The sequence below is a fragment of the Athene cunicularia genome (genome assembly GCF_003259725.1).
Source record: "Athene cunicularia isolate RWA chromosome 8 unlocalized genomic scaffold, athCun1 chr8_part1, whole genome shotgun sequence".
Taxonomy (NCBI): Eukaryota; Metazoa; Chordata; class Aves; order Strigiformes; family Strigidae; genus Athene; species Athene cunicularia.
In genome coordinates this window covers 27,552,547-27,571,933 of record NW_020799109.1, presented here as the reverse complement: position 1 = coordinate 27,571,933, position 19,387 = coordinate 27,552,547, and the positions used below count along the sequence as shown (strand labels likewise).

The 19,387-nt window shown below is 45.0% G+C and overlaps 1 protein-coding gene across 13 annotated transcripts in view; it reads left to right on the top strand.

The window, feature by feature from the left end:
• Positions 1–4,273: 4,273 nt before the first annotated feature.
• Positions 4,274–19,387, top strand: part of PACS2 (phosphofurin acidic cluster sorting protein 2) — a 75,634-nt gene continuing 60,520 nt past the window's right edge. For 10 of the 13 annotated variants that reach the window (XM_026854227.1, XM_026854221.1, XM_026854220.1 and 7 more), the window contains exon 1: positions 6,420–6,539. In XM_026854227.1, coding sequence (XP_026710028.1) covers positions 6,430–6,539 — 110 coding nt within the window. In that variant the 5' untranslated portion in view covers positions 6,420–6,429. Of the gene's footprint in view, positions 4,324–6,419; positions 6,540–9,988; positions 10,059–13,102; positions 13,180–19,387 lie in introns of those variants that run through there. The other 3 variants (XM_026854216.1, XM_026854226.1, XM_026854225.1) reach the window with 3 other exon arrangements.

Genomic DNA, 19,387 nt, shown 5'->3' with positions numbered 1-19,387 from the left:
CCCCCCCCCCCAAAAAACCTGTCATGGGGTGTGTGTTGGTGGGAGGGTTTGTGGTGTTCAGCTCCTCACACCAGGTTGTGCTCTCTGTGCCCCACCGTCCCATGGTAGGTCTTCTGTTAACGGGGGCTTTGCCTGGTAAATGCTCCACATTCTTTGCCTCAGGTGGGGCATTGGTTTCTTTTCTGCTGTTTTTTCACCCGCTTCCAGTCTCGAATCCGTCCACGTCTTTGCTGTATGTGTATAAACATGTGGATGTGATCCCTGCCTGCGCTTTTCTTAGCCTGCATAGGAGGACTCCCTCTTAGTTTTTATAAAATATGCGCTTTTCAAGTCTGGCTTTAATAGACCGCCTTTGAGGATTTAAACATACCGAAGATGAATCTTTGAAGTGCTCCTGTGTCTCTTTTTTTTCTTTAATGGGGACGCAGCAAGTGAGCAAAAAGGGAACAGGGTCGTCAGGCTGACCTCACAGGAATGTAAAGCTTTTCAAGCTTTACACACACACCCCCAACCCCCCCCCCAAAAAAAAAAAAAATATCTCTCTGTCTTTTACACCATCCAGAGAGCAGGTTGGACTTGATGGCCATGCCCTTGTCTTGGCAGGGCTAGCAGCTTGATTGTGGAATCAGTAGCTGTCTTAGCTTCAACACTACCCACAATTGTAGTGCTTTGACATCATGGGTTAGGAAGATAGCATTCGGTAGAAGAAAACCTGAGTCCTGCAATTGCAGATGATCTTGGTTTATAACAGCTTATCTGTGCTGCCAGCACCTTGGAAGTGTCTGTTGGGCAGCAACTTTCTCTGCTTATGTCTTGTTTAGCCTTTCTTCTCTGCAGTGGGAGGTCTTGGAAGGGGACTAGCACCAAGGGGGAATGTGCCTCTCTTCAAGGAGTCCGTTTGCTGCAGAAGGAGTTGCCTGTATGGGAGGAGCTGGAGGAACAGTTGGTGCACTTTTGGTTTTTGCACTGGATTCTGGTGTGGTTTGCATCAGTCCCGGTGGTGTACAGAGGACGTGGAGGCCCTCTTGTAACACTGTTTTGAAAACTGTTTCTCTCTGTTGCACCCTTGGCTACACGAAGGCAGTTAGGCTTGTAACTGCCTGTTAAACTGAAATAAAAAACCAAATGTCTGTTGCTGTCAAGGACTTCGAGTTCTGCATTATCATTTATGCTGATAGTTGCAGATCTGAAAACAAGCTCACAACATAGCTTGCTTGTTTGCAAATCTGTAGATGACCAAAAAATGCAGTGTAAGGACACTGGCCCTGCCTTGATGTAGTATTGTGGCAGGGCGTGTATCTGCACAGGACATTTAGAGTGGGTCCTGGGTGCTTGAATTGTGGTGGACAGGTGGGCAGCAAATTTCAAGCAGCTTGTTGAGGTGCCTGGAGGAATCTGGGTGATGCAAAGGACATGTGGGTATCTGGGCATGTGGGGCAGAACTACACTTTGAGGGAGAAGTCTTAGAGTCCCTGAAGCAAGCTGTGAAGCAGGGGCTGGTGCAACTGCTCAGATTGCATGTCCTGGGGCCTGAGGCATCGATGGGAGAACTGGGGCAATTGGGACCTTCTAGGAACACAGCTTTTGTATGAGGGAGTTTGAGTGTAGTGGTAGGGGTTCCTCTGGTTTCAGCCCTGTTGCTGCCATCACCTTTGCCTGCTGTTCCTGGCTGCCCTTTTCTCCTAAAGCCCGGGGGGGATAAGCGGACATCCAGCTGCTGCATCTGCCCCTGCTGACTGAAGGAGCAGATCTTTCCACACTCCTGCTAGACGTGGACTGTCCCACGTGGGCTGAGCAAGTGTGCAAGGGCTGCATGCGGAGTGCAACGCCTGGCAGGTCTGCAGTTGTAGCTGTGAGTGCCAAGTGGTTTTTGTCGATCTGAAGTGAAATCAGGAGCTGCCGAAGCTGTGACTTCTGCAGTGGTTAGTCTGATTTCACAGTGAGGTGTGTCCTATGCTGCCTGTGCTGGGCAAACACTGAATTCTGTAGCAGCAGCAGGGGTGCAGAACCTGGATGCTCAATTCTGTTGTTTCTAATCATTTAACGTCATGTCTTGTGATACTACATTGAGTCCATGCTTTGCATTTCATTACAGGGTTTGCAGCAAACCTCTCAGCCAGAGCTTTCAGTTATACTACTGCCTCTGTATTTTAAGTTTATATTGTAATGATTTTTCCAGTGTCATAACGGCATTTAAGGTTCTTTGTGTTAAAGCAGGAGAGACTGGGATGAAAACTGTTTTGTGGGGGAAACAATACTCAAAATGATCTTGTTCAAGCAGACATCTGTTGGGACATGAAAGGAGGATGTGGAGGAGAGTGGGCCTTGGTGTGTGGTCAATTACTGTGGAACTGCCGTGGTCTCTTCTGAGATTTCCACCAGTTAGAAGTTCCTCTTGGGGTTTCTATTGACAAGAAAAACCTTCCTAGTTGAGACTTGAACCTGGAAGAAAGTCAGAGAATTAATGAAACAGGGGCATGTGTTTGGGGAGGGAGTTCTAAACTGTTTCTCCTACAGTAAACTGAAGCAGGAGGGGCTGGGTGGAAGCAGCGCCTGGAGTGGGCTGTGCCTGCATTGCCCAAAGTAGTGTGGGTGGGTGTTGAGGTGGAGGGCCTCATGATGTGGAGTATGCTTCCCAGATGAAGGCTGAGAGCTGGACTGTGGGAGGGAGATCTCTAAAGCAATGCTCTTCGATGCACTCTTCTTTGACGGGTGATTTACTGAAAGCCCATTTGGCTTGGGTGGGGTGTCAGTAACATCTGGAAGGCTGCCTTGGTGCGTCCATGGAGTTTCCTTGTGTGAAAAGGCTATGCCTAAACTTAAGGAAGAATAATAGCGAAGAGTCATAGTGTTGTTCTGCAGTTGTGTGTTTTGAGTGAAATCCAAGGTTAGGTGGTGTTTTGCACTTGTGCTGGTCTAGCTTTCTCATCTGCCATTCGCTGAAGTGATTACCTGATTTCTTTCTTCAGCACTTGTAGCTCCTAGGGATTTTGAACATAGTGCTTCTGAAATGCAAGTACTTTCTTTTAGTCATGCTAGAAATGTGACTCAAATTGTCTCTATCTGGGCGTAACTGCTACATACCAGAAGGGAGAGATGCCTACCTTTTTCTGCTGTCTTTTTCTTCTGTGCATATTTTCCTTTGAGGAAGGTTACATTATGTAAAGTTCTCCCTACCACCTGTAAAAACTTGATCATCTTGCTGCAGAGAATCAATACTTTTCCCCTTGGCTTTCTCAGTCTGAAAAGTAAGAATTATTCTGTGGATTTTGTGGTGGTTTGTTTTATTTTTTCCTTTCTGATCTCTTAATGTAGCTGTGGGTGTGAATGGCAGGATGCAGTACTGTCCCATCTTGAAGGAGCTTCATGAGGAGACAGCACCATGGGGAGGCTGTCTAGATGAAGAATGGTCTTGGGGGGGAAAGTTTTGTTGGAAGGCGATCTGCTGGAGCAAGAGAAGGTGAGGGTGAGTGCTTCTATTCAGAATAGGGTTTGTTTTAGGCTACTGTCTTAATTGTCGCATACTTGATAAAGTTCCTACTAAGATTTGAACTGTGGAGTGTATTGACTGAACTGCACATGGAGCAGGTGTGACCTGGCATCCCTTGTTGTTATGAAGAAAGCCTGCAGAACAGACCTGGGAAAAGATGGTGCTGGAGATCCAAGGTTGTTTAGAGGCACTACCAGAGCGTTTTGCGTGCTGGCTTGCCTCTGCAGCTTGCCTGCTAGGTGAAGAAACATGGAGGGAATCCACATGCATCCCCTGGACTCAACAGGAGGTTGCTAGTGCAGGGATGTTACTGCTCAGCATGCTGGGGGATGGCCTCACAGCATGCAGACTTTAATACCAGCCCTGGTGTGGACATCCCCAGGGGTGATGGAAACTGCTTGGGGTGAGGCTGTGGATTCACAGCAGCTGAGTGGATCCTAACCGTTTGCTCATGCCCTGGGTGTGTGCTCCTCTCGCTGTGCCAGCCGTCTTCTTCCACTGATCTGTCTCACTGTCAGTTCCTGTAGGTTAATGAGCTGCCGTGGTTTGCAGAGGGGTCTGTGAAAATGTAAAGGCAGTGTCAGGGACGTGTGACCAGGAAGGACACAGTGAGGACTGCTGGGGCATGGAGCCACACCAGCAATCTGCATGTCTGTACCCCTATGTGGTGTTAATTCCCTCTCCCAGCTGAGTGCTGAGGGGGTTGTGACCTGTGTGGAGTCCATGGCTGTTTTTTCTCCCTGTGGGTTTGCTGCAAATGCGCTCAGAAGGGAGAGGCTTTGCCTCTTGGTACGGAGAATGTGTGCCTGCACTGGGAATGGGAACTTCTCTTGGTCAGTTAGAGCTAGAGTAATAATTACTTGCTGGAGTAATAATTATGATAAGGTGATGCTACATAATTAAAAATGCTGATTACTTCAGGTAGGGAGAGATGTTAATTTAAATATATCTTAACCTCCTGATCTATTGGTATTTTAACATTTAGGAGAGAACTCTTGTTTGTTAGGATAACTGCTAGCACGTTCCTTTGGAACTGACTAGATTTTCGGTACATTTGGAACTAGGAAAATGTCTAATTACTCAGATGACTAGGTACATTTCAGAAGTACTTATTTGGAGGCTTTGTTTTGACTTTGTTTGAATAGCATGGAATGCCTAACATTTACCACTGAAGGAAATTGAATACAAATGAGTGCACAGGATAGGCTCTAAAAAAACTCACTAAGGCCATGTTGAATATTTGAAATGCATGAGGAAAAGCATCCACAACTGAGCAATAGAGATTAAATTCTTGGGGTAAAGTGAAGTGGCCAAAATCAACCCCTTTATTCTTGAAGCCAGGAGATCCTGTTTCTCCTCCTTAGTCTTCATGGAAGAGATCAAGACCAAAATAATGTTACTTCAGGCAAGATCAAGTGATCCCTTCATGCTCCCCATGTAAATCCTATCACAGCAGTTACTAAGTTTGTCACTTTGTACGACATTACTGAATGTAATTTGGACTCTTGTATTCAGTGGAAAAAAATTTCTGTCTAGAGGCTGAGTGAATTGCTGGAGTCAAGCTTCCAGTTAGATCTATTTTGAGTTGTCTTTTAGCTGATGTAAGGGGAAGCTTGTGCATATCAAGAACAGTTCTGAAAAAGTTTTAAAATCTCAAAGCTGTTAGCAAAAGGTCTCTGGATGGGGTTGTGCGTGGGTTTCATCTGGACGCTTTGCACAAGCGCAGTACAGGAGGGTGTTGGGAGTGGAAGGAAAGGGCTGCTCTTCTGAAGGGCCTTTTTCCTTGCCTTCCACAAAGTGAAGGTGCCCAAGGGACCTTCCCCTCGTGTTCCCTGGCAGGTCTGGTCCGTGCTCCTGCAGCCCAGCATGACAGGAGGCGACCCTGCAGCTGCTTGTCCAGGAAATAGAAGCTCTGTCGAATGGAGCCGTTGATATACCACCTTTCATCAGCTCTGAACATGCGGATGATTTCTGTGGCAAGCTTGTGGCTGTATCAAATTAGCTATGAAGTGATTTGCATAATAGATTAATCAACCAGCAGCAAAACATTCCTCTTTTCTGCCAAGAAAAGAAAAGCAACAACTCAGCTGTTGCAAGAGGCCATTATGTTCCTTGCAACCCTTAATCTTTCTTTCTCCAAGAGCTCTTCGTGTTTTGGCCTTGTGCAGGAAGCTGGCTTGCTCGCTGGCCTTATTTGCGTCACATCTTGGCAGCTTTTTCTAATTCTTTCAGGCCAAATTTTGCCACCATTATGGTGACCTTCTAGGGAGGGTATTTCCTATGGAATTGCTGGCAGACTGCCAAACGACTCTATATTGCCAGGTCCTCCTTTAGCTTTTGCCTTTCCATTGCCTTACTAAAGAGAGTGGAATTCCTCTGGGCTCCTCATGCTCCTTCAGAACTGCCACATTTCCCTGGGAGGTCAGGGAACAGGAGGACAAGGGGGAGTGGGGAGCCTCAAAGAGCATGTAACTGTGAGTGGGCAGGAACTGGTCACTGTATTTTATTTTTCCTGTGTTTCTACCTCCCTAGAAGCCAGCAATATGAATTTCCTAACCTGTACAGACCTCCTGTGACTCCAGATATGACATCTGTGTGTCCTTGCTTGGTCAAAGAATTGTCACGTCCCAAACAGTGTTGGAGGAGTTTTAGTCCAAATGGATTCTAACGTGTAGATGATAAGAGGCTTAACTGCCTAATTGAATGTGATAGTGTGAAGCTCCTCTCATGGTGAGGTTTAATTGGATTATGGTACTGTACGGTGGTGTGGAAGCTTGCAGGGCATGCAGCCAGCTTCTTGAGGAGAGAATGGATCCTTGCTAATCACTCATTTATTTAAAACAATGAATTGCCTAAGAGAGCTCTGGGAATGCAGCAACCAGGAGCCCTGGAGGAGGGATTCCTCAAAAATGAGGGTGGGTTGTTGATGACTGCTGCAGATGCAGACCCTGTCCTTGGGTCTGTGCAACTGTAGTAGAGGGTCTGCAGATCTGCCTGGTGAGCCCGAGTCTGGAGACAGGAGGAGACGATCTCCCTTGTCTTTGGAAAAGTAGGTGCGTGGGCTCTCTTGGTGCTGCGAGCTGGAGTCTGGAACCCATTTCCTCTAGAACCACTTCAGCCTTTCCTGCAGCACTTTGTGTGACTGTGTCACTTGTCACAAGCTGTGCCTTACTTCTGAGGTGGTCTGCTTGTTCCCTCTCATCTAGCAGCTGCAAGTCTGCAGGCCAATCTGGTTTTAAGTGCAGTGTCTTGCAGAGCAATAACTATTTTTGATCAAGAGCTCAAATGCCAGTGTTGGACATCCCCTGCTCCAGTGGGAAAGCAATCTAATTTTTTAAAGCCTGCAGGAAAAATAAAAACCAGAGCAGCTTGTATGGTGTGAAGTTTGCTTGGTGGAGCTTCTCATGCATATAAACTGGGGTCTGCAAGCCAGAAAATATGCTGTTGCTTGCCAGGCATGGAGTAGTGCCAGGCAGCTGCTGCACCCTTGCAGCACCTGTGTTTTGGGTGCAGCTCCTGGACACTCTGTGCTTTGTGGGGTCACTGCCTGCCAGAACTGCGAAGTGACTGTTCTTGGAGTTTTTGCACTGAAAGTAGGAATGTTTGTTTTACTGATATTTCAGAAGAGTTTGAAATCTGCATAGTTGTTTAGATCTGATTTCAGAAGAGTTGTCAAGGAAAATAGCATTTGTTCTCCTGTAAGCAGACAGATTAACATAAAATATCAACTTTGATGTTGTGTGCAGTGTGCTCCTCATCCTTAGGCTCTGTGCTGGTTTGGAGAGTTAACTGTTTGTCTCAGACGTTTGAACGTGCTGGGAAATGCCCCCAAGGCTGGTGTGTGCCATTTGGGCGGGAAGCAACACCCCAACTGGGAGGTTTTGATCAATTTGTACTGTCTCCTGCAGCAGTTTATCTGAATCATATTAAAGTGAAATAAATTAATGTTATCGCTCTGCTGTTGCTGGGAAATGGTAGTTTAGCCACCTTTTTGCCAGTGCTCCAAGCTGTGTGAACCGCCCCCCTCCCCCCCTTCTCCTCCAAGCTCTCGTTTGGTCCCAAGATAAACCAACTCCCCTCTCTTGCTCATTCACCTCTTTTTATCAGTCAGGTGCTCTGGAGCTTGTAGGAGTAAGTGGAAGGGAGTAGGGAAGAGGTAACACTGGTGTTTAACCAAAACCCACACAGTTTGCAGGTCCTCCTGGGCTTTGGGGAGGTAGTTTCTTTTGTTTTAAAAAGAAGAGGGGGAAGAAAAAAAAAAGGAACAAACCTGGTGATCCAGGATGTGTTTTTTAAGTATTTCTGGGTCTAGGGAGAGGTGGAGGTTTGAAGGCATGAGGCTGTAATGGAGGGAGAGGATCAAGCGTGTGCCTGTGTGCAGTGTAAAGTGAAATGTGTTTTCACTGCTCAGAGTACTTTTATTTTGCCTTTAAAAATCTTCTGAAGAAAGACACTGTCTCCTTCCATCAGATCCCTTTGTTTTGTTAAGCTTTACTGTTCAAAAATCTTTCCCTGCTCTTATTTTTCTCCAAAGCCACTGCTGGAAGGTAAATGTCATGTGCAGGAGAGATTTCTGAAAGGATCTTTACCTCCACAGTGAAACACATGGAGGGCTGCAAATGGAGACATGGGAAAACCATGGAGTTCATAATGTGGTTCTGGCCTGTGTTTCAAGGGTTTCTAGTGCAGGGCTCATTAATGGCCAAAATGAGCTGCAGTTTGCACATACACTTGTCTGATAGGTTTCCCAACAGGCACTAGGCCAAATCTAGATATAGAGCAGAGAATAACCTCCATCGAGAGATTCTTAGGAAGCCTTATCTATATATAGTCTGTATCCCCTTTCTGCTGAGAGGACAATCTCTGCCTGGGGAATGCTGTTAATGCAGACATACCCCAACTTCTGAGAACCAGACAGAGGTCCGCAAGTATCACATCTGCTGCATCCTGTGTGAGTGATTCCTAACATGTCCTGGCTCCTGCTGTGGTAGGTTGCAGTGGGGAATTCTCTGCCAAGGCCCCAGCTGCACTACCCTGTGCCATGACAATGGTGTTGTGGCAGGCTGGTGACACGCTCCTGCGGCCAGCTAGGCTTGGCCTCTGTGGGAGCACACGCAGCAGCCAGAGGGAACAGCTGCCAAGGCTGGGGCACATCATCTGTGTGGAGCTGGTGGTGCCTGCCCCTTTGGAGCATGGTGGTCTGTTGGGATCTCTCATTAAAGTGGTGACATCATAGCTTGGCAATGACTTGTCATGAAACAGCTCTTCTAGGATTTTTATGCCCGTGTAGTTCCCTTTCTTGCAGCTGCTTACCAGGGCATACCCTGAGAGGAACCTGCACAGACATACTGCTTCTTCTGGAATGAGAAACAATTTGCAGTGCTCAGCCCACCTGCTTCATCCTAATGCAGATAAAAAGAAAAAAAGACTAACAGGTGGCTTCAATCACAGAATTGACTAGGTTGGAAAGGACCTTGAAGATCAGAAGTGGGAACACACAGCGAGGTGGACAAGGCTGCCCTTTCACACAGTAGTGTGGTCTCCCATTAATTTATATGTGGGTGCAGTTTCACAATTAGGATGTCTGAGGCCATTCCCAGCCAGCCTTCCTTTTCATATAGTACGTGACTTTGTCGAACTGGCTCACCACTGTGTTTCATAGCTGGCAGCTGCTGAGGGTCAGCTGTGGAGGAGCACAGCCTCCTTTCTGCTGCAGGGAGTTTGCTGGCCACCTAACATTTTTGCAGTGCATCCCCAAACCAAAGAAGTGAGAGTCTGGGGAGCTTTTTAACAGCTTGAAATATTGGTCTATGAATAGCTCATGAGTTTCTTGTTGGACCTGCTGGAGGCATGACTTCTCTTTGGATGCATGTGACTCTGAGATTGTGGGTCTAGGTCCTTTTTTTTAAAAAAGCAGCCTCGTTTTCCACACTGAAGAAGTGGATTCCTTTCTCTTGTCTTCTAGGGAGTTGGTCTGGCAGCATAAGTCTTAACCCTTTTCAGGCTGGAACCTTGACAAGACATGTTCTAGCTTTCCTAAGCCCACAAAAATCATAGGGCTGTTGGAGGACATCTCACAGACATTTTTACAAATATAGCAGGATCATTTGAGGTCACTCGGTCTTGAGTTTCTTTAGGGAGAGCACACTTCAGCTGGAAGCTGTGCCAGAGCTAGATTTGACTGCCTCTGGAGGGGCTGTTCTGAAAATGGGTGTCTATAACATGGAGTCTAATCTCAAGAGAATCCTGCAAACTTTCCAGCTCATCAGATACACGTGCAGTCTTCATTTCACCTTGTCACATGTGTCCTGATTTCACTGCTGCCTCAACCATGTGAACTCAGTGGTTTGTAATGGGGACAGGGATGTTACCATTCTTAGCAGAGCAATTGTAGCTGCTTCCTGGCTGTGGAGAGCCAACATCAGGGCTTTCGACCTTTTTACTGTTCCATCTGGGCAGTGAGTAGTTGTGTGTAAGACACCAGTCCTTTGCCTATTACAGCAATGCTCCAATAGCTCGCTCACTGTTGAGCTCTTTCTCAGATGTGCATAGAATTGACACTCTTCAGGTAAGGTTATAGCTAGCTTTTACCAGCTCCTCTGAGGCAGATGTGTCTGGGGGCTCTTTGTAACCTACCTGCTTAGGCCACTGCTTGCCAGTGCCTTCTGCCAGTGCAAGGATTTGAGAGTTCACATGGTAGAGCAGACCAGGGTGGGATTTGGCAAGTGGAGGTGAGGACGGAGGTTGTGTTTCATTAGGATCAGTGCTCTGCTGTGCTTTGCTGCATGATGAGGATGGAGCAGGTAACCCATTTAATCTAGTGCTGCTGCTGGAAAGTCATCAAGTGGAAGCTATAAGCAGTTCTGCATGTTCCCAGTGTATGCACCATGTTTCTAATTTAGCAGAGCTCCTCTTTAGGCCAGGGAAATTACTTTTAATGACTGTGTGGGAGAAGTCCAGTCCCATGCTTAGAGGCTTGTGTTTTACGTGAACACTAGAAACTCTGGGTGGTCCAAAGACTTGTGTGTTTTCTCTAGCTAAGGTCTGCTGTCCTCAGAGCTGTGGAGTGGGTCAAGAGGAAGAGATGTCTGGGGTGGAGGTGATCTTTCCTTCTTTTGGGCTTTAGGAGGTCATCTCTGGTGGGAAGAAGGTTTTTAGAGCCAGGCTCTTTGCAAGGAGATTCAGACAGGTGCTTTCTAACTTGAATAATTGACAGTGTAACCAAAGCTACTGGAGATTGTTGGGGATGTAACTGAATCTTTCACACCGATTCTTATGCAAATTCAAACGTGTGCTCCTGGTTTCTAATGGGACATCTACAAATACAACTGGCTCCATTCAGAACTTGGCATCCATGCACTGGGTCTTTAACTGCTAATGACTTTATGGTAAGAGCATGGTTTGCAGAGCTGCATCTGTAGCAGTTTCTCAATGCTGCTCTTACCTGTACATGTGCAGTTTCCCTGTAGATTTTACATAAGTGACCTGTGGAGATTCTGGCACATAGTTTGGTGTGTTTGGTGCTGAAACTCTCCATTGCCAAAGTAAGCTTGAACATTTCGATGCTGTTTTCTTTGCTGATATGTTGAGGCTGATTGAAGGTAAGTTAAAGGACCTTGAGTTCTGCAGAAAATAATTTGGTGTATTTAACACTGAGGGCAAATAATCTTAAGTTTCTACCCAGTAAATCTATAACTGAGTTGATGAGCACATTTGATAAGTATTATTTTGGGCTCCTGGGGAAGATTGGTGTCTGCAACCCCCTGGCATAGCTGCGGATTAGACTTCTTTTATTCATAAATGTGCCATGTGGTAATGGAGTAGTTGGTCAAAACCATGTGGGCATAATTTCTTTAAAATATAAACAGCCTAGAAATGTTTATGTACAAAATATCTAGCCAGTGACTTTTTCATGTTTCTACCAGAAGCATTTTCATGTTTCTACCAGAAATGAAAGTAATTATATAATAAGCAAAGATTCATATGGCTTAACTTGTTTCCCATCTGGTGTTAGTTAAGTTGGTGTTTTCATCTGCATGACCTCTTGGGGTGGGGAGAAATTATGAAAATAGAAAATGTGGCTGAAAAAGACTTTTCCTTGATCATCTTCTAGCCATGTAAAGGCTGGAAGATCTCTACTGTACAATCCCTGACAGCTGCTTGGGGGTTGACTGTTCCCCCTCTGCTGTGGTCCATGTTACTGGGTAGGTATTGTAGGAGTTTTTAAAACAGTTGCTTTTGGTTTACAGAGGAGTTGCCTGTCCTGTATCCACTCTTTTCCCAGTGTATAAATTTATAGTCAGACTAAATAGTTTAACTACAGCAGTAAGAGCTTCCGTCTTAAAACCAAGCTATTGTTAGTGCATCACTTATCATAAATTGCTAGTACTTCTAATCCTGCTCTCCTCCCAGGGCCCTTCCCACTCTTCCATCTGCCTGCTGATTTACAGTTTACAAGGTCTGCTCTGAGTTTCTTTGGGTTGTCTTGCAGCTTTCCTCTGTGGTCTCTTCCTCTTGGACAGGCAGTTTTCAGTGTCAAAAGGATCATTCTAAAATGTACTTTTTAATGAAAATATACCTGTATGCTTTTGAACTGGTAGAAAGATGATATGCTGCTTTCCCGATCAAGTTGCACCCACTGCCTTAAAATGAAGGATTTGCAAGGAAAGCTGAGAACTGCAAGAACTGCATCATACATATTTCATGTTGCTAGTGGCTTGCTAGGGGCTGAGCTCCCTTTTATTTGCTCTTCTACCTCTTCCCTATGCTGCACCTGAGAGCGTGCCAGAATTTAAGGTGCTCAGATTTCTCTTTCAGGCTGGCAGGATCTGTATCTTCTTTCTGCCAGGGTTCTGCTTTATTTTGCTTGATAGAGTTGAAGACCATTAATGTAGGCTTTGTCCTTGCTTCACAAATAGACTTTGAGTGTCTTCAGGTACTTGGATAAGCTTTGCCTGCTTGTGTTCAGTCCCAGTGAGGATCTGAGACAGCTGCTTGCAGATCAGAGGATTTTTTTCCTCCCAACGTGTAGCATTCAGTAGCTCAAGTGTAAAGCCTCTCACTGAGACAAAACTCTGGTGGTTCTTTACCCTTGGCCTATGGGGGTGTGCTTGAGGATCAGAAGCCTGGCCAGTGCTTAGTTCAAGCAAGTGGGTAGAGCTTTTTCCAGGGAGAAGGGATTTCAGAGGTGGATTTTCTTAATTCAGCCTTTGATCAAGAATGCTTCTGTTTTTCTGACACATAAATGGAAAGTCCTGCTGGGTGTCCTTAGAAAAACATTTATAATAAGCTTTTGGTGTTCATTCAATTGTTTCCTTGTTCCAGGGTCATAACCTAAACATACATGCAGCCTGGCAGGGCTGAGCAGCTCTGTTTATGTTCCTGCTGCACCTGTGTTCAAGGCCAGATTTCTAGTGCTGGTCCCTTGCCACGCATGTGGTGAATGCGAAGTGCTCAGCTCTTCCTGGTGCCCCACACAGATGCTGATGGTACCATGTTTTGAAGATGCACCTGCCTTGTCTGGGTTTGGATACTTAGGTTTGCTTTGTAGCATTGCTGTCCTGCAGGTAGCCTGGTTCCTGATGTTTCTGCCTTTGTACAGTACTGATCATTCAAGAGGATCTCTGGATGAAAAACCCGTTGCATCCAAGTGCTCAAGTTACAGGCTCTGGTCCAGAGCTGGGTTGTGAGTAGGTTTTGCCTGACCTCACCAACGTCCCAGCCACGTGCTGCCTGCTTTCTTCTTTGGTATTTACTTTTACCTGGGCTTCTCTCAGTGTTGCCACCGGCCTCTGTTGTGGTTTTGAGCAGTGAAAGCAGTGTGAAGTGTTTGGCTTCTCGGTGGCCTTGGGAGTCAGTGCACACCTTCCTGCAGAATGGGTCTGCAGGACCGCCAGGTAAAACTACCTGGTGAATATTGGTCAAGTCATATAGTTCTTCACAGGGCTTCTAGAGCTGCGGGGAAAAGGTGTTTTGTATATCGTGTGTACTCTTGATTGCCATGTAAATAAATGACTGGCAGCAAAGCAAGCAACTGCGCAGGAATCCTGCTTTGCATCGCTTTGCTGGATATTGGGCATGTGTTTGAGCCTGCCCCCACAGTGACCTCTCAGAGGTAGCTCTTGGTTTAGGACACCCGTAAGATGATTTCACTCTGCTTTTCTTTGCTTCCACTAGGTGGTTGTTTTTCTCTCTGGCGTTGGTCAGATTTGCTGATGGTTCATATTTTAGCTGGGAAGAATGCCCCTTGTTGGGATTCTGGTATGTCTGTATACAATCAAAAATGTTGAGTGGGCTGGGAATAGCTTCCAGTAAAGTTGTATCTGTTTCTTGGAGCTCTTTTGTTTGGCAGAAATTCCTTTCTTTACTCTCCCCCTTCCCCATCCCCCTGACAGCCCACCTATTTTCTACAAGGACAAACTGAGGTATAATTCACAATAGTGACTGAAGTGAAAAATGCACAGCTGCAAATGCATTTTTAAATGATATTTCATTGTTAAGACATCTCTCTGAACAGGTTCAGTTCCAGTAGCCAAGTGATCAGAATGTGGTAACAAAGAGGATTTTGTTGAAAACACTTGACTGATTTTTATCAAGCTCTGAGAATGTTTTGACCACTTGCTGCTTTTGAGTGCAGATAGCAATTATCTGGAGCAGGATAGATCCACGGTGGGGAAATACATTAGATATGTCCCTGAGAAAAGGTTATATACTTAAGTTTCCTTTGCTCTCCCCACATTGTATTGTGGAAATCATATGATGGCGTACAATAAAGGACACATTAGACAAAAGTTTTATTGATGTTTGAAGCATCAGGAATATGCAGCCTTGCATGCTGCAGCTCTCCTCTACCTTCCCACTGAATGGACACATCTTGCAACTCTGGATCCATCAGACTTTTGATGCTTTTGTGATTCCTTGCTTTTTATGGTACATAAACAAAACCCTGAAACTGGAAGCTGCAGGCATGCTGTATTCTGTCACAGTCACTATGGCCTAGTGTTGCCAGGATTTGCTATGGGGCTGACTGAATCACAACCATGCCAAGAGCCAATGTCTGTTTATAGGTAAGTTAAAATAGATTTATTGGCATCCAAGACATCAAAGGCTTGTACCAGTTTAAAGGCAGAATTTGGTATAGCTTAGTGTGAACAATTCTCTAATCTCTAGAAATTCAACTGTTTTGTCCCCCACAGTTCTTGTCTCTTGAACAGTGAATTCAGGCGCCTTCTCTAGCTCTTGTTTCTCTGTTTTCTGTCCTCTGCAGACTGCTGCTGCTCCTGCTGACAGTCTCCTGGGCTGTCCTGGTTCCAAATGATCATCAGATTTTCTAAGCTATTGCATGAGTAACTTTGGGCTCTTCTCTTGTGAGTGAATTCACACTCTCCACCAGCCCTCCAGAAGGACCTGCTCTGAGTAGAATTTAATCTGTGTTTGAGATGGTACATCTGCAGACAGGACCCAGCTGAGTATCGGTCCTGGGGGGACCATCTGTCTCTGCAGTGTTCTTGCTGATTCAGGTGTGAAAACAGAAATGACTTAGTAATTTTTAGTTATATGAACATTTACATAGGGTTAGAATTCTCATACATATATAACATATGCAAATCTCTTAGTGAAACAGTTGTAGCATGCTCTCTCCTTTGTTCCAGTGTTTCCCTTCAGCTGGTTTTGAGGTGCTTGTTATGAGGTGACCTTTGCTTCACAGTGGTAGAAATTAAGGCTCAAAATAAACACCTGGGGAATGGTAGCAAATCTACTCTGGCTCTCTGGAGAGCTCTGGCTCACCAGGATTGTGAGAGCCCCCAAAACACTCTTCTTGTTCTCTTTCTGTAGGGAAATACGATTTCTTCAGAGACATGGATTTGACTGCCTTTGTGCTGACTATCATGCCACATCATGGCCTGGGAGACTTCTTGCAAATTGCATACAAAATCTTAAAATGAAAGGCATTATTCTACTATTTGTAAGCTCTTAAAAGGTAGGGATGGCCGCTCTCATTGTGGCTTCAGCGTAAGTACCCAGATGGGCACAGAGAAGGGGGTTTAATGTTTTACAAGTACCCTAGCAGAGAATTTCTTGCATCACACTTTTAAATCACGGCTCAGTCTACTAGATGTGGAACATTTCACAGGTTTAAAAACTGTGATGTTTAGTAGATTATTTATCTGTTAGTGTATTTGAGTCTATTGGTGAAAAATCTCACCAGTCGGAAACATATAATGTATGTAAGTACATTTAATGTATGACTAGCCATAGGCCCAGATGTGAAGTTTGATATGCTTGGTATTAGCTGTAGTCATGTGGTGAAAATCAGAGGTTGAGTGTGGTCTTCTGAGGAGGACATAAAATTAAGGATAAATCCCATCCTGATGGTTGAAAAAATGTTGTACTTGTCTATGTCTCATCCCCACTGATGATCCTCAACTATTTCTGTGACAGAAATACTTTATGACAGCCTGAGTATAATATATATGCCTCCTTTCAGGATGCTCCATAAACAGGAGTGCTGACCACAAAATGATGCTGATACCTATTCCTTGCTCTCAGCAGCACCATCATGTGAGTGTTAGCTGATTGCATCAGGCAAAGGTATTAGAAGAGAATCTTTTCAGGGAGCTGAGACTGGTCTGGCTGTAGAGTTTGGTTTCCATGTGTGATCTAATAGTGTGATCCCGTTCACAAATGGAGTAACTCTGTCTTAATGCTGGATAGGCTCCTTGGTAATCCCTCCCAGCAGTGAACCTTAATATCATGCTGAGGAAGAGCCACCTTGTGTCTGGCCTACGCCTGTTCATGCCTCATTTACCTCCGTCTCCTTATTCTGTAGATCATCTATAGTTTATCTTGATAAATCTGGGTTCAGTGGGAGCTCGTAGACCTGATGAAAGGTTGTGGGGACTGAATGGATTATGAGTGTTATAAATTACTTTTTGTTTTATTATATATATTCAGCATTAGAAGTCTTACTGGGGGCTAAAACAAGTTCCAGGCAGTGAAGACTAGCATCTTGGAGCACCTTGTGTCAATCACATCTTACTGTTTTGTTGGTTTACACAGGTCACTCTGATATTTTATAAATATTCTTGACAAATTGTATTAACAAGTTGAGACTTGCTTTGCTGCTCCCTTATTGCTTTCAAGAATGAAGTATCACTAGCAATGATGCTGAAGAAATGTAGTATCTAAATCATATTGAATCTCTGTTTGCCAGTTCCACTTCTGACAGCTGCTGAAGAGGTTTAGAGTATTAAGGAAATGCAAATGTTTCTCTGGAGCAAATCACTGTGTTGTGCCCGCCACTGCAAGTGTTTGGCACTAGTGGTTCTTCTGGACTCCTTTAGTAAAAGTTGTGCTTCCTTTTTTCCCTGATAAACTTAAAGGTGATGTAAGCTTTCAGAAAAGATGGTAAGCAAATCTGAGTTGCCAGGTTTTCTCACTTTTCCATGAGAAATGCAGTGAAATCTCAGTCACGAGGGGTTTTTACAGAAAATAAAAGAAAATCTTGTGCTGAGTTATTTCCAAACCAGTGCTTTCCTTTTTAGTAGCGGCTCTTTAAAGTAGAGCATACAGAACATATTTAGATGTGAAGAGAAAGATTGTGGTGGTAGACATTTTTGAAGTGGTGTTGAGAGACATTTTGAGATCACCTGGAGACTGGGAGTTTCCCTAAAGGCAGCTGCTCTTGCTGAGAGGAGATCAGAAGTGCTCTGAACCTGAGTTGTTTGCAACCCCCTGCAAGGTCTGGCAATGCATCTCCCGTCCATCCTTCCAGGCCATACAGACAGCCTGATGATGTGGGTCCCTTCCTACTGGGGTATCTCCTTAAAGCTGCTGGGGGCAGGGGGGGCGCAGTGACGGTGGACGTTTCATGCAGCCTCTGTCAATGCAAAATCTGCTGCTGCTGCCACTGTAAAGTAACCTCCGTGGGTTGGCTTTAAAGACTACAAGAGATCCTAGTTTCTGTTCATTAGTGCACTTTTGGTGGGTCCTGTAGTTTTCAAGGCCTTTGGTGGAGAGCTTATGCTGTGCTTGACAGTAGGCTAGGTACTGCACTCTGTAAGCCTTTTCAATTGGGCTGGTTTTGGAAGTTAAAAGTATTGCTTCTGATTACTGCTGAAGTTCCATCCCTGTCAGTAGTGGTGGTAGTTTCATGTCAGCCATCTCATTCTTGCATCAACCTGGGTAATGTGGTTAAATATTTGGCTTTTAGAATCTCACTAGATTCCTTGTTCTTTGGTGATTTCCTTTCCAGCTCATCTGTGCTCTTCTGAGCATTCCAGAAGACAATGTGCAAATGAGCAAGTGCTGGTCAGAATATTTGATGGAAGAAATGCAAGGAATAGGTGCCGGAGCACAATGCAGCTTCAACCAAAGCATCAAGAGGCATTTCTTTCCTTGAAAGGAGCGCTGAACACTTGCATTTTCAGTCCTTTTTTGACTACTGTTAACATTGCAAAGCTCCTCTAAGTTTGCCACTTCTTTTCTGGGGAAACAAATCTGCAAGGGATAGTACATTTCAGCTGCTTTACTCTCGACGTTTTGTTCCATTTTTAGGGATGTTAACCAGTGTTTCCAATGTGTTTAATGTTGAATAGAGTTCTCCAGCTTTAGTGGCAGGATCTGGAGTTCTTTGTGAATTATATTTAGTGCTGATGGAGGCTGCTTTGTCAGCTGTGTTTTGTTGCCTTGTAAAAACTGGCACCATTCAAATCTAAATAATTGCTTCTGGGAAAGAAGAACCCTCCTTTTATAACTCTTTTAATGTGTTTGATTTGGAAACAGCCTTTGAATTGTGGCCGGACAGCAAATCGGTTGTCAGCATTGCAGTCACTCCCCTGTTTGAAGCACCTGTGCCCAGATGAGCTGGTGCTGTGGGGCTCTGAGGAGCTTGGTGCTTGTGTGCCAGCCATGGTGCTGTCAGAACAAATGTCTGAGGTGCAGCATGTATCATGCAGGGTGTTTGGTACAGCTGCAAAAATTGCGCTTTGTGGAGCTGGTGGTTCTCGTAACCTTCCTTCTGACCTGCTGTTGAATACGTTGTGGTTTGGAGTTGAAACTTTCATTTTGCTGCTCCTTCCCTGTGGTTCAGGTGCTTTATTTTTGGAACCTCTGCATGCTGGAAAGAAATCATACTTTGGGGTGCTAACTAGTTCTCATCTTGCACAGTGAGAATTGTGCAAAAAAATTATGTTTCTGGCTTGAGTAACAAATTCTGATATTTCTTTTACTGTCATCCCATTTGTTTCTGGAGTCGGAGTGGGAGGGAGCCGGGATTAAACATGGGGTTGTTAAAGGAACAGTGTAGACGATTGGTTCTGGGAGGTATTGGGGTGGCTGACTGCACATGCTGATGTGGAACAGGGCCAGAATGGCAGGCTTTGACAGACTTACTGCAATGAGAACAGCGTTGGGATCTGGGAATTGTTCTACTCTGAAAGCAAGCCTGCCAACAAGATGCTTTGCATGTTTGATTGCTGTGCTGGCTAATACCAAACGTACCATCAAAGTTCAAAAATGTTTTTTGCTGCTGCTGGCCCCTCTACCTTTACCCTTACAGGACATTTTGCGTTCTTGATAGAAAAGCAAGCAGCCATTTGGGCTCTAAATTGTGCCTGTGTGGTTCTTCCATCTTGTTTATTTCTGGCCATATTGCAAACTTCACAAACAAAACCCTCTTCATCTGGAACTTGATGCAGCTGTTTTAAATCAAGGTTACGGAATGATGGTCTGTTACAAATGGGCCACCTGCCCTGGCTTTGCTGCCTTGAGTCCAGGTGGGCCCGCAAGGGAAAAGCGAGACTAAAAACAAACACAAAAACCCACCTTTAAAATTCATTTTAAAAACCTCCTATAACGGTTTTCAGAAAGTCTTTTTATTCAGAGTGATGTAAGGTG